The sequence below is a fragment of the Schistocerca americana genome, unplaced genomic scaffold (genome assembly GCF_021461395.2).
Source record: "Schistocerca americana isolate TAMUIC-IGC-003095 unplaced genomic scaffold, iqSchAmer2.1 HiC_scaffold_639, whole genome shotgun sequence".
In the NCBI taxonomy this organism is placed as follows: domain Eukaryota; kingdom Metazoa; phylum Arthropoda; class Insecta; order Orthoptera; family Acrididae; genus Schistocerca; species Schistocerca americana.
Window position 1 is genome coordinate 5,352 of NW_025726389.1, and position 13,252 is coordinate 18,603.

Sequence of the window (13,252 nt, forward strand, 5' to 3'; positions counted from 1 at the left end):
CGCACGCCTCGGCTTGTGTGGCTGTGGCGCCGGCCGCGCTGGCCGGGCTGCCGCGGCGACGGTGTGGGAGTTTTGCCGAAGGTTTGGCCATTGTGGCGGGTCGTCGGCTGGGGCTGTGGGGGCGGCATTTGGGCGGGGGCGGCGATTCTCGGCGGGCCGACCCAGGCTGTAGCGCGCGGTAGCTGCAGTTTGGCCGTGGTTTGCGGCGCTGCCGTGGCGACTGGTTGGCGACTGTGGTGTGGCTGTGTGTAGCCCCATCCTCGGTGGTTTGAAAGGCGCGGGCGGTTGTGGCGCAGGTTTGGGGCTGCTCCGCACAGGCTGTCGGACGTTGGGCGGTAGCAAGCGCGGGAGGCGCGGCGCGGCGGCGCGCAGAGTGGCGGCCGCTCTCTCGGCCGTCCGCGCCCGCCCGCGACACTGGCTGGGCCTTGTGATTCTCTGCCAAGGAAGGGTTGGAGTCCCTTAGCGATCGTAGTGTGTGTAGAAGCCTTGTGCGACTCGCCGCTATCGAGAGCTAGAAAACTCTGCGATTCACTTGCTTCTTAGCGAGTACTAAGCAATTTTGTCGTGTTACAGGACCGACATAGAGCAGGCGAGATAGTGCGGACTAGCCGCACTTGTAGGATGAATAGAATAGGGGACGACGAGGAGCCAGGGCCCCACCCGCGGGTGGCAAGCCCGCGTTCCTCTAGGCCAGAACAGACGCACAGGGCTGAGATAGAACTCGCGAGCAGGACCACCCAGGGCGCACGACAGCGACACCCCACCCCACCGGCCCCCACGCCTGAAGACTTATGCACTGCGATGATTCAAGAAAAGCTCGAACAACTCCGCCGCGACCGCGACGCACGAGCAACCGAACTCGCAAAACGGCGGGACCAAGACGGCCCAACCACCAGTGACAACTCATCTTCTGACGACTGCCGAACGAAGACTCAAATTCCGACTGAACAACACCATGCCATGGACCATCATGAAGAATCCAGCGACTCTGACGTACCATTCCAGGAAGTCAGACGCCGCCGGAAAGGCACTAAACGCAGGAAAGCTGAAGAAAACACCCGCATGCAAACAGAATCGCGAGCTGTACCCACCACCAACTACTACGCACCACTACAGAAACAGGACGAACCAACGGCAGACCAACACCAGCTCCAGCCCAACGACACAACTTCTCAGCACACTCCAGCTCCACCGCCGCCGAAACCGAGAATACCACCAGTCACAATAAACTACACTGGAAAATACCTGGAACTAAACGCCCAACTAAAACAGAAGATCAGCGGACCACTAAAGGCGATCTACAAAAATAATCAGATCAAATACCACTTCGAAACGCTGGCAGACCAACGAACTGCACTGGACTACCTTCACTCCATTAACATGCCATACTTCACCCACCAACCAGCTGAAGACAGAGGACTCCAAGTGGTCCTCAAGAATATACCAGAGGAAATTACCGAAGACGAACTCGCCGCCGAACTTCGCCACATGCAATTTACGGTCACGAACGTACACCAATTCAAGAAAAGAGACTTGACCTCCAAGAAATTGATTCCACAGTCGGCTTACTGTGTATCTCTGCCACATGGACAAAAAAGTCGCACCATCTACGACATACAATATCTCTTTCACACTAGAGTAAAGGTGGAAGACTACAAACCGCTAGATGGGCCTGCCCAGTGCAAGAAATGCCTCAAATTCAACCACACTGGCCGGTACTGTCAGATGCCGGTCAGATGTGTACGCTGCGGCGGCCACCACCACGCAAAGGATTGCACCAAGCCAAGAACAGAACCACCCATCTGCGCAAACTGTCGCCAAGAAGGCCACCCTGGGACTTGGCGTGGTTGCCCTGAATTCCAGAAGGCGATACATGCCTACCAACTGCGACCTACACCATCCAAGGAGCCACAACAACCACAACAGCCGTCGTTTGCGGCGACACCGAATGACTTCCCATCTCTCCGAACACCCTGGAAGGCAGCATCGTCATTATTTCAAACACCATCTGAGCAACAACCAACTCGCCAGAAAAACACGGCGCGCCAACGACTGCACGATCTTCGTCAACAACAACAGCAGCAACGATCCATGGACAACACTCTCGGACTGTCCGATATCATCGCCGCGATATCTAACATGGGCCCAATAATCGACTTTCTAAAAACCAAAAACGTCTTCGCCATCATAGCAGACACAGCTCGTAAATTCAACAACGCACCGGATATGTCATCTAAACTACTCACTCTACTGGAAGGAATCATGGCCTTTTTCACAGACTAACATGGACCAAGAGAGGCATCACCATAGAAACCTTACATTCTGCTTCTTCAACGCCAACGGCGTCGCGCCGAAAAAAGTAGAACTCACAGACTTCGTTGAACATCACAAAATTGACGTGCTCCTATTGTCAGAAACGCATCTACGACCAACCCAAACCTTCAACATTCGCAACATGGTGGGATACCGCACTGACCGCCAAAATCGACGAGGTGGAGGTACAGCAATCTATCTACGATCTTCCCTCACTCACTCCCTCGAAACCTTGCCTGACATGACGAGTCTTGAAGCCACAGCAGTCACGATCACCACCACACACGGGAAGCTCACGTTCGTCGCAGCCTACTTGAGCCCTGGCGCGGACTTCACGGACGAAGACTTCATCTCCATTTTCGACAGATACGATAGAGTCCTCCTCTGTGGGGATCTAAATGCAAAACACGTAGCCTGGAACTCGCGGCAGACAAACGCCAAAGGCACCCGTCTCTACGACCTTGAAACTCGACTCCAAGCTTTCACCCAAGGACCTGAAGAACCAACCTACCTGCCTACTATTACACGCCACCAGCCAGACGTCCTAGACGTGGCCATAATCAAAAATGTAAATCCCGACCTGTCACTCAAAACGGTCAATGACTTGACTTCTGACCACCAACCTGTTCTCGGAACACTGTCTGGAGCTCTTCCAATTTTGCCACCGAAAACAAAAGTCTCCACAGATTGGTTATCCTTCGCAAGGTGGCTAAACAACAACGTGCGCCCCACGGAGCCATTAGCAACTCCGGAGCAACTCGATGACGCCATAACTCGTCTGACCTCGAAAATCAAGAAGGCCGCCCACCAGGCCTCCACGAAGTTACTCTTCTCGACTCCATACCGCGAACCACTCCCGCCAGCACTGCAAGATTTGAAATACTTGAAAAATCGAGCCCGTAAAAAATGGCAACAAACTCGCCACCCAGCATATAGACGCGAAATGCACCAACTATCCAGAGAACTGACGTGGCGTTGCAAGGAATGGCGCGCCGAACTGTGGGAGGACCGAATGGCACAAATTCAACACCTATCGCGTGATGAATGGGCACTCATCCGTAATATCAAGAAACCCAGGACACCAAAAACGGCGCTCACGGATGGCACCAACCTCGTATTTGACAACCTTCAAAAGGCCGAACTCTTTGCGGAAACTTACGAAACGCAATCACGACTAAATTTTGCTGACTTTAACAACGATGACGAAGAGGACGCACGCACTCGGGCAGAGGCACACCACATAAGACAACACCCCAGCGGAGACCGGCCAGAACTGACGTCTCCAGGAGAAATTCGCCGCATACTCAGGAAATTACACTCCACATCTGCCCCCGGACCTGACGGAATTTCGAACGACCACCTGAAGCATCTCCCACGGAAACCACTAGTGCTATTAACGAGAATACTCAACGAATGCCTGCTGAAGGAACATTTCCCACCACAATGGAAACTGGCCAAGATCATACCCATCCCGAAACCGGGTAAGGACCCACTTCAGCCTGCACACCACCGACCAATCAGTCTCCTTTCCACGATGGGCAAAACGTTTGAACGTGTCATCCTGGCCCGCATCAAGCCGCCCCTCTTGGAAAATGACGTCATTCGACCAGACCAATTTGCCTTTCAACCCAAACTTTCCGCCGAAATCCAGCTGCTCCGGATCTCGGAACACCTCACAAATCAAATCAATCTAAACCACTACACAGCAGCCATTTTCCTGGATGTTCAACAAGCATTTGACAAGGTGTGGCGAGAGAAGCTCATAAGTAAACTCCGGAACACCACCGACATCCCCAACTGTTATATCAAGATTATCGACAGCTTCCTGACCGACCGCCGTTTTTACGTCCAACAGGCCGACCAACACTCAGACACCAAACATCTCTCCGACGGTATACCGCAAGGATCGGTACTCTCTCCCATCCTGTTCACCATCTACGTAAATGACATGCCCAAACTGCCGAACATCATGCTAGCACAGTTCGCTGATGATACGGCTCTCCTCACCAGCAGCCGTTCATTAGATACAGCAATCACCCGCTTGCAACACCAGATCGATATCCTCCTTTTGTGGGCAACTGATAATAAAATCACTATCAACGCACTCAAGACAAAGGCCATACTTTTCACTCGACGGAGACCGATTCTTCACCGCCGCCTCCAGATCAATGACCACGCCATCGAATGGTCCACCACGACGAAATATTTAGGGGTCACCCTGGACCATAAACTCACATTCTCAGCCCACATCAACGACAAAAGCCTCAAAATCATTCGCGCCATCCATGGACTATACCCCTTCTTAGCAAGCACTGACCTAAACGTAGCTACGAAGCTACGCATCTACCGCGCGACAATACTCCCGATGATGCTATATGGCTGCGCTACGTGGGGAATCACATCCACCACCAACATCCGCAAACTACAACGACTACAAAACCGGTGTCTAAGAATCATTCTCAAAGCGCCCAGGTGGTCCCGAATTGTATCTTTACATGATGAACTGCAGGTCTCAACAATAGATCAAGTAATCCAACTACACGTCCAGCGTCTTATCAACAAAATAGACGACTTAAGGGTATCAACGAGACAACTCGAAGGAATCGCAACCACCCAACCTGAACCATGGCATAAAGTCAAGGTCCCCAGGGCCCTCACAACACAATGAAAAGTGAAGCAAAGGTATGTAGGGCAAAAAGGACCCCTGTGAGCCCAAAGTCCTACAAAAGATAACAATAAAGATGTACAAACCTACCTCTCACCCTTGGAAGTCCAGCCGCCAAAGGCGGTAGCACTTCGGCAACGACACCACACAGGTAAAAAAAAAAAAAAAAAAAAAAAAAAAAAAAAAAAAAAAAAAAAAAAAAATGATTCTCTGCTCTGCTGCTGTGCTGTGCTTGCGTGCCTGCCGTCCCGCTCGCTCTCGCTGTGTGTTACGCGCGTCGTCGAAATGGCAGATCAGGCGGCTACGAACGAGACTGCTGCGGCACCCGCCGCCACCGGCACTACGAAGAAGGCCAAGTCTGCGTCGTCTGCGAAGAAGCCGCGCGCCAAGCCTGCGCACCCGCGCACCTCTGAGATGGTGACGGCCGCCATCAAGAGTCTGAAGGAGCGCGGCGGGTCGTCGCTGCAGGCGATCAAGAAGTACATAGCCGCGCACTACAAGCTGGACGCGGAGAAGCTGGCGCCGTTTATCAAGAAGTACCTCAAGTCGGCCGTCGTGGCGGGCGAGCTGGTGCAGACGAAGGGGAAGGGCGCGTCCGGCTCGTTCAAGCTTGCCGGCGCCGGCGGCGGGGGGGCGGCCGAGGGCGGCAAGGCTCGTGCTGGCGGTGCCAAGAAGAAGCGCGCCGCTCCGGCCAGCAAGGAGAAGAAGGGCGCCCGTGCGGCCGGCGCAAAGAAGGCTGGTGGCGTGAAGGCGGCGACCGGTCGGAAGGCGGGCGCCGCCAAGAAGGCGTCTGCGGCGTCGGCCGCTCCCGCGGGTGCGAAGAAGGCGGCTGCGGCCAAGCCGGCCAAGGCCAAGTCGCCGTCGAAGGCGAAGAAGGCCGCCAAGGTTCCGACGAAGAAGCCGAAGGCGCCGCGCCCGAAGAAGGCGACGACGCCGTCTAAGGCGAAGGCTTCGCCCAAGAAGAAGAAGTAGAGTAGAGGAGAAAGAGATGGGGGAAAGGAAGGGTTTGGCGCTTGACTCCGTCGTCCCCACCCCCCGTCGTCGTCTAGTGGCGCGCAAGAGACGCGCGGCCCAAAAAAAACGGCCCTTCTCAGGGCCATCAAAGCACGTCGGGGAAGGTTTTGATTGTCGTGTTGCGTTTGGTGTGGGTGTCTGTCTGTATGCCCGTGGGGATGCTGTTTGCGTGCCGTGGTGGTTGGATTGCGGGGGTCGGTGGCGGGTGTGGGCGGCGGTAGCGGTAAGCGGTGTTGTTGTTGTTGTTGTTGTTGTTGTTGTCGTGGTTGATTGTCGCCGTGTTTGTGGCGGCGGCCGACGGTTGGTTTTCTGTCACGTTGTTTAGTTTGAATACGTTGGTTGGCTTGCCTGCGTTCGTTCTTCTCGGATGTCTGTCTTGTCGAGTCGTGTCTGGTCTTTGTTTTGTTCCTTTGTGTGTGTGTGTGTTATGTTTTGCAACGGGGGGCACGTTGAGATGCGGAAGGAGTCGGCGGGGATTTCGGTGGCGTGTAGAGCGAGCGAGCGCGTCGGAGTGGAGTGCGGGTTTTTTTTGTTTTCGAAACGAAAGCGGCGGCCGGCCAGCCACCCGTGCGGTGTGACGTCGGCCGTTGGGTATTGTGCGCTTTGAGCGCCGGGGAGGGATGATGTGTGATTGTTGCGCGCTGCTAGCAGGCAGGCAGAGTGAGCGGGTGTGGCGGACGGACGGGAAGTGGTGGTTTTTGTTTTTGGGTTGCGGGGCGAGAGGCAGGCGACCGACAAAGTTTGCTCGCGACGGAGAGATGTTAGTGGCCCTGAAAAGGGCCGTTTTTGTTTGTGCGGTGCGGTGCCGCGGCGCGGTTTAGGCGCGCTCGCCGCGGATGCGGCGCGCGAGCTGGATGTCCTTGGGCATGATGGTGACGCGCTTGGCGTGGATTGCGCACAGGTTGGTGTCTTCGAAGAGGCCGACGAGGTAGGCCTCGCTGGCCTCCTGCAGGGCCATGACTGCGGAGCTCTGGAAGCGCAGGTCGGTCTTGAAGTCCTGGGCGATCTCGCGCACTAGGCGCTGGAATGGCAGCTTGCGGATGAGCAGCTCTGTGCTCTTCTGGTAGCGCCTGATTTCTCGCAGGGCGACGGTGCCCGGCCTGTAGCGGTGGGGCTTCTTGACGCCTCCGGTGGCGGGCGCGCTCTTCCTCGCCGCCTTGGTGGCGAGCTGTTTGCGCGGCGCCTTTCCGCCGGTGGACTTGCGGGCCGTTTGCTTTGTGCGGGCCATGGCGGTAGCGGTAGCGGAGCGGCGTGCGTGGAGGTTAGGTGTGGCGCGGCGTCCGGTGCTGCCTTGACAACGGGCCCGCGCGCCTCCGTGCTGCGCTTATATGCCCTCGGTTGCGCGTGGTGGGGGGAGGGCGGGCCAGAGTCTATATAGGGGGGCGGCGGGCGCGCTGGGCGCAGACCGTAGCCGACTCGCCAGCCGCTGCAGCCGCTGTTTGTGCACGTTTTGCTTTGCCCGAGGAAGGAAGGATGACAGGCCGCGGCAAGGGAGGAAAGGGGCTCGGCAAGGGTGGCGCCAAGCGGCACCGCAAGGTGTTGCGCGACAACATCCAGGGCATCACGAAGCCCGCCATCCGCCGCCTGGCTCGCAGGGGCGGCGTGAAGCGCATCTCTGGTCTGATCTACGAGGAGACCCGCGGGGTGCTGAAGGTGTTCCTGGAGAACGTGATCCGCGACGCGGTGACGTACACTGAGCACGCCAAGCGCAAGACTGTGACGGCCATGGACGTGGTGTACGCCCTGAAGAGGCAGGGGCGCACCCTGTACGGTTTCGGCGGTTAGGCTGCGTCGCAGCGGGCGCTGGCCTTCCCGCGGCCGTGCTTGTGGGTGGGAGAGACTAGAAAACGGCCCTTTTCAGGGCCACCACACTGTTCGGAAGTTGAAAAGTGCGAAAGAGTCTGTGTTGTTGCTGCGTGTGTGCGCTGTGTTGTTTGTTTGTTTCTTTCTTTCTTTCCGTTTGAGCGACGTGATGTGACTGGGAGGGGAGAAGGAAAGGAAACGTGTCATGTGGCTGGCTGTGTGTGGAGCTGCTTCGTTTGTGTGTCTTTGTATCGATCGCGACGGAGATGGCGGGCTGTGTGTTGTTGTGCGAGAGGCGGTGATTATTTGCTTGCGTGGTTTGGCTCTGTGTGTTTGTTTGCGGCGGCGTTGGGGTTTCCGAGGCAAGGCGTGTGGGCATAGGCGGCCGGATCAGCTGTTTCGTTCGTGTCGACGGCCGTTGCGCGCGGGAGTGGAGGGCGGTGTGTCGACACGCCTCCCTTTAACAATGGTCATTATTGCTGCCGTTGTCGGTTTGGAAGGCGACTGCGACCGTGCAAAATGTGTGTGTGTGTGTGTGTGTGTGTTGGGCCACACGGGCTGTGTGGGCGACAAGATGGCGGACGTGCGCCGGCGGCGGCTGTGCTGTGACAGTGCAAAGTTAAAACAAAACAAGGTGCGGCGAGGACGACTGCAATTTTGCTTTGGACGTAGGTTTGTGTGGTGGCCCTGAAAAGGGCCGATTGTTGTGGGCCGAGCCGGCAAAGCGCGTTGCGTGCAGGGGAGCACGCGGCGCTGCGATTGCCTGGCCTCCTTTAGGCCTTCTTCTCGGTCTTCTTTGGCAGCAGGACGGCCTGGATGTTGGGCAGGACACCACCCTGTGCGATGGTGACGCCCGACAGGAGCTTGTTGAGCTCCTCGTCGTTGCGGATGGCAAGCTGCAGGTGGCGCGGGATGATGCGCGTCTTCTTGTTGTCGCGGGCCGCGTTTCCGGCCAGCTCGAGCACCTCAGCCGCGAGGTACTCCATGACGGCGGCGAGGTAGACGGGCGCCCCGGCGCCGACGCGCTCTGCGTAGTTTCCCTTGCGCAGGAGGCGGTGGATTCTGCCGACCGGGAACTGGAGCCCAGCCCTGCTTGAGCGGGACTTTGACTTGCCCTTGACTTTGCCTCCCTTTCCGCGTCCGGACATGGCGATGGGCTAGCGACGGTGCACACGAAACGGAAACGAAAACGACCGGTGCGAGCGGCAGCGAGTCGAGCAGCGGAGTGCGTGCCGGCGCAGCCGGGGTGGGGGTGCTTTATGGGCTCGGGTGCGGCGGCCGGTTGCGCGCGCGCCCCATTGGTCGGCGGCCGCAACAGGGCGAGCTGGTAAAGGTGCGGCGGCGGCTGGCGGCGGGTGCCACTGTGTGGGGAGACGCTGACTAGAGCGGAGCGCTTGCTACTGGTGTTGCTGCTGCCGTACGTTGGTTCGAGATGCCGCCCAAGACTAGCGGGAAGGCCGCCAAGAAGGCTGGCAAGGCGCAGAAGAACATTTCGAAGGGCGACAAGAAGAAGAAGCGCAAGAGGAAGGAGAGCTATGCCATCTACATCTACAAGGTGCTGAAGCAGGTGCACCCTGACACGGGCATCTCGTCGAAGGCGATGAGCATCATGAACAGCTTCGTGAACGACATTTTCGAGCGCATTGCGGCCGAGGCTTCTCGCCTGGCGCACTACAACAAGCGCTCGACCATCACGTCCCGCGAGATCCAGACCGCTGTGCGGCTGTTGCTGCCTGGCGAGCTGGCCAAGCACGCCGTGAGCGAGGGCACGAAGGCGGTGACCAAGTACACGAGCTCCAAGTAAGGAGGTGGCTCTGGAATGGAAGGAAGGATGGAGAAGGCTCCTCCGTTGCGAGAGCGGCAAAACGGCCCTTTTCAGGGCCACCAACTTGCCTTTTGCGGGAAGGGCGGAATTGTTGTTGTTGTTTGTGTGGACGGCTGTGATGTATGTGTGCATTTTGATTGTGGGTGGGGGGGCGCGTCAAAGCGTGTTGCGCGGGGTACGGCCACGAGGTTGGTCGCCGTGGCGTGGAATGGTGGCACGCCTCGTTGGCGTGGTTTTTGACCCATTGGTGTTGTTGGGGTGTGTGTGTTACCCGTCTGCGAGGGGGGACAGTGCGATCGGCGACTTTTGTGTCACCGTAACGACGGCCGTTTGCGGGTTTGTTTTTTTTGCACATCATACATGGCGAGGGTGAAATGTGAAGTGTTTTTGTTTGGTTTTTTTTGCCGCCCACTATTCCCTTTGCTGTACGCCGAGTTTGACAATGGTGCGACGTAACTGCAGCGTGGAGGTGTGTGAGTGACGTTGAAATGAACGTGCCATTAAGACGCATTGTTGTTGTATTGTACTGTACGTGTACGGCGACACGCACGATGATGTACCATTCGACTCTGATGTTTGATAGCCGTGTCTGACTGATTGCGTACGACGCACGCACACCGATGTCGTCATTCAAGATGCACGCTAGACGACGACGGCGGCGGCGGCGGTCGTTTGTTTGGCGAATGTCTGTACACGTGTTTGTCTGTGTCCATCCGGTATGTATTTGTTTGTTTGAAAGTGTTTTGTGTGTCGGTGACGTGGTCCGATCCGTCGCCCCCTGAGTAACTGTCGATCGGCGCGATAGACCGGCGTCACGCAACTGAACCCGAAGTCTTGGGCACACCCGTCATACTGTTGTACACCGTCGCGCTGAGAACGGTAACGAAAGGTTGACTTTGATCGGTCGGAATGTCTGGGCAGAACGTGAGGAATGAGGCAAGAGTGCAAGGAGGGGGGGCAAAAGAGAGAGGAAGGGAAAAAGGGGAGAAACGCATTCGTAGAGCAACGGAACGTTCCCGTGTCGGAGGCGTATTGGAGCCGCACTGAAATGCGTTTAACGGCGGCGCGGCTGCAAGTGTCTGCCGTGGTGAACGTTACCTTTGACGGCTGCATTGGGCTTTGCCTTTGCTTTTGCTTTCGCTTTCGCTTTCGCGTTCGCTTTCGCTTTCCCGGATGTACGTAACGTTTGTTGATATGGTTCTGAGGAAGAGTGTATGACAGTGCCGTGCCGTCCATGTTCGTGTGCCCTCCCATTGTGTGTATGCTATTGTCTGTGTACTTGAATGATGTATGTAGGTGTTAGTGGACATGTTTTACCAGTGGGGGGAAATGGATCGTCGATAGTTGCCGTCACTCTGTCACGGTCGAGATGACGCACCCTCCGTACAGAAAGGTGTCGAGAAAGTGAGTGTGTGTGTGTGTGTGTGTGTGTGTGTGTGTGTGCGTGCGTCCGTGAATTGGCAGTGTTTGGAGGTGGGCGTGCCCTGGATGTGGCTGTTCGTTAGGCGGTAGTGTTGTGTGGACAGGGGAGGGGCATGCGTAACGCTGCTGGCATGGCATTTCGGGAGATGGGAGGGGGCAAACGAGGAAACGAGGAGCGGCGGCCAAAGACGGGACGGGGAGGGGCGCGGGGTGTGGGTGGCTTGCGCCTGTGCTCGGCGTTGTGGTTTGTGCAAAAGAGGAGGAGAAAAACAATGTGAGTTGCCAGGGAGGGGAGCGGTGTTGTGTTGTGGTTGTCGTGGTGTAGCCGCAGACGCGGCTGTCAGTGAACGTGGCGAGACGGACGGATGCGCGGAGGGGCGGGGGCGGCGCATTTCGCCGGTGCCGTGCCGTGCCGTGCCGTGCCATGCCGTGCCATGCCTGAAAGCCGCGTGGTCGCTGTGTTGTTGGTGGCGTGGGGGCGAGGAGAGTACCGTACGGGTGTGCTTGTGCGCCGGAAATGGCACACTGCGCCCGCCCGTCTTGGAGGCTGATGGCTGTGGTGTGGAAATGGGGCGCGGTGATGTTGAAGCAGTTGAAGAACAGAAAAGAAACCAAGAAAACGGAAGGCGTGATGCGGCGGTGGTGGTGAGAGCGGGAAAAACAAAACAAAAAAAAAGAAGGAAAAACAACAAGAAACAAAAAAGAAAACAAAAAGTCTATCAATATTAAAATGTAAATGGAAATGGAAATGGACCCAGGCATAACCTCCCTGCACAAATAGCAGAGAGTCCGATGATAATAAAAATGTGCCAGAATGTTAACGTCCCTACAAAACAAACCCAACGATAATATTAATGAAAGAGTGAACCGTATGTAACATTGCAACAGACATAATGAAACCTGATAAATTGTATAAGGGCAGCAGCGTTGACCTTTGGCCCTGTATTCAGAATAAAAAGAGCCAAAGATCGTTACCCCAATGAAAAAGACACTGAAACACGTATGTAACATAGTAGCGATGGCGAGACATTGTAGCATCTGTGACCAGAGAGTTTGCGCTGGACTGCGCGAGTGTTGCGAGCGGTTCTCAGTCAGTCAGTCAGTCAGTCAGTAGTCGTCGCGTGCAGTACGCTAATAGTCGTCATGCAGAGCGGTCGGTCAGTAGTAGCAGCCGAGTGCGGTTGTTGTGATGTAGGCGGTCGGCAACACTGGTCAAGATGGTGAATAAGGTATACTGTTAATTAATATAATCATTAGATAATGAAAAATTGTATTTATTGTAATTATTCTCCAACAAGTTCCCCAATAATAATTTTTATTTCAAAAGCATTTTTCAAACATTTAATTTTTTATTGAACTAAAGAGTTCGTTGCACTTCACATTTCATTCCACTTCTTTGAAGAAAAATGTCACTAAAATCACAAAAAAAAAGAGAGAATATTATTATTTGCAATGCAGTTCCTCCAAGCGCTGCGCAACAACCAGAGCAGAAATGTGACATCCATTTATTCGGAGGTAAGACTTTAATTCTGATTGTTTTGCACAGGGCCAAAGACCGATATTTCGGTTTAATTGAAGTTTCTTGTCACTGAACGGACTTTTTTAAATGTTGTGTGAAGACTTTATATTTGAGTCAGATTGCGAATTTCACATTTTTGTTGCCATTTTCAATACCTCTCATTGTGGGCGAGGTTACAATTAGCGCAATGTCCATTAGCATCCGTAAATAACATTGTCCATTATTTTAAATTTTGCTGGGAGGTTACAACACACACACAAAAGAAAAAAAAACAAAAAAAAAATTGCATTTATATCCGCTCCTCAATTGTAGATACCCCTTACACAGCTGTGTGCAATGAATGAGTGCTGGCTGGTAATTAATTGCACTCCTTGGAGGGAAATGCCATAGGACGTAGTCTTTAAAAAGTGAATGTTTTTCGTTAAGAGACAAAAGTTACTTTAGAAAAACAGTAATAGTGGGGCTTTTGTTGTTGAACAAAATAAGTACAATGAACATACGTTATCAGATTTGCGCAATGCAGCGTCACACCACCTTTTTGATTATAACACAATATACTATACATCGTCCCGAACCGTGACCAGAGTCGCGAGACGAGCAGAGCACGCCGCCGACGCCCGCTCAGTACAACCGTCCACCCGCTACTACTGTCGACCGACTACTACCTCTCCCGACTCGCGCTACAATATAT

At 54.9% G+C, this 13,252-nt stretch overlaps 1 protein-coding gene across 1 annotated transcript in view; it reads left to right on the top strand.

Moving 5' to 3' along the window:
- Positions 1–573: 573 nt before the first annotated feature.
- LOC124588380 (serine/arginine repetitive matrix protein 1-like) overlaps positions 574–13,252 on the top strand; it is a gene marked incomplete at its 5' end in the record, with an annotated part of 48,946 nt that continues 36,267 nt past the window's right edge. The window contains one exon of the mRNA XM_047131471.1: positions 574–1,218. Within this exon, the coding sequence (XP_046987427.1) occupies positions 574–1,218 (645 nt within the window). The remainder of the gene's footprint in view (positions 1,219–13,252) is intronic.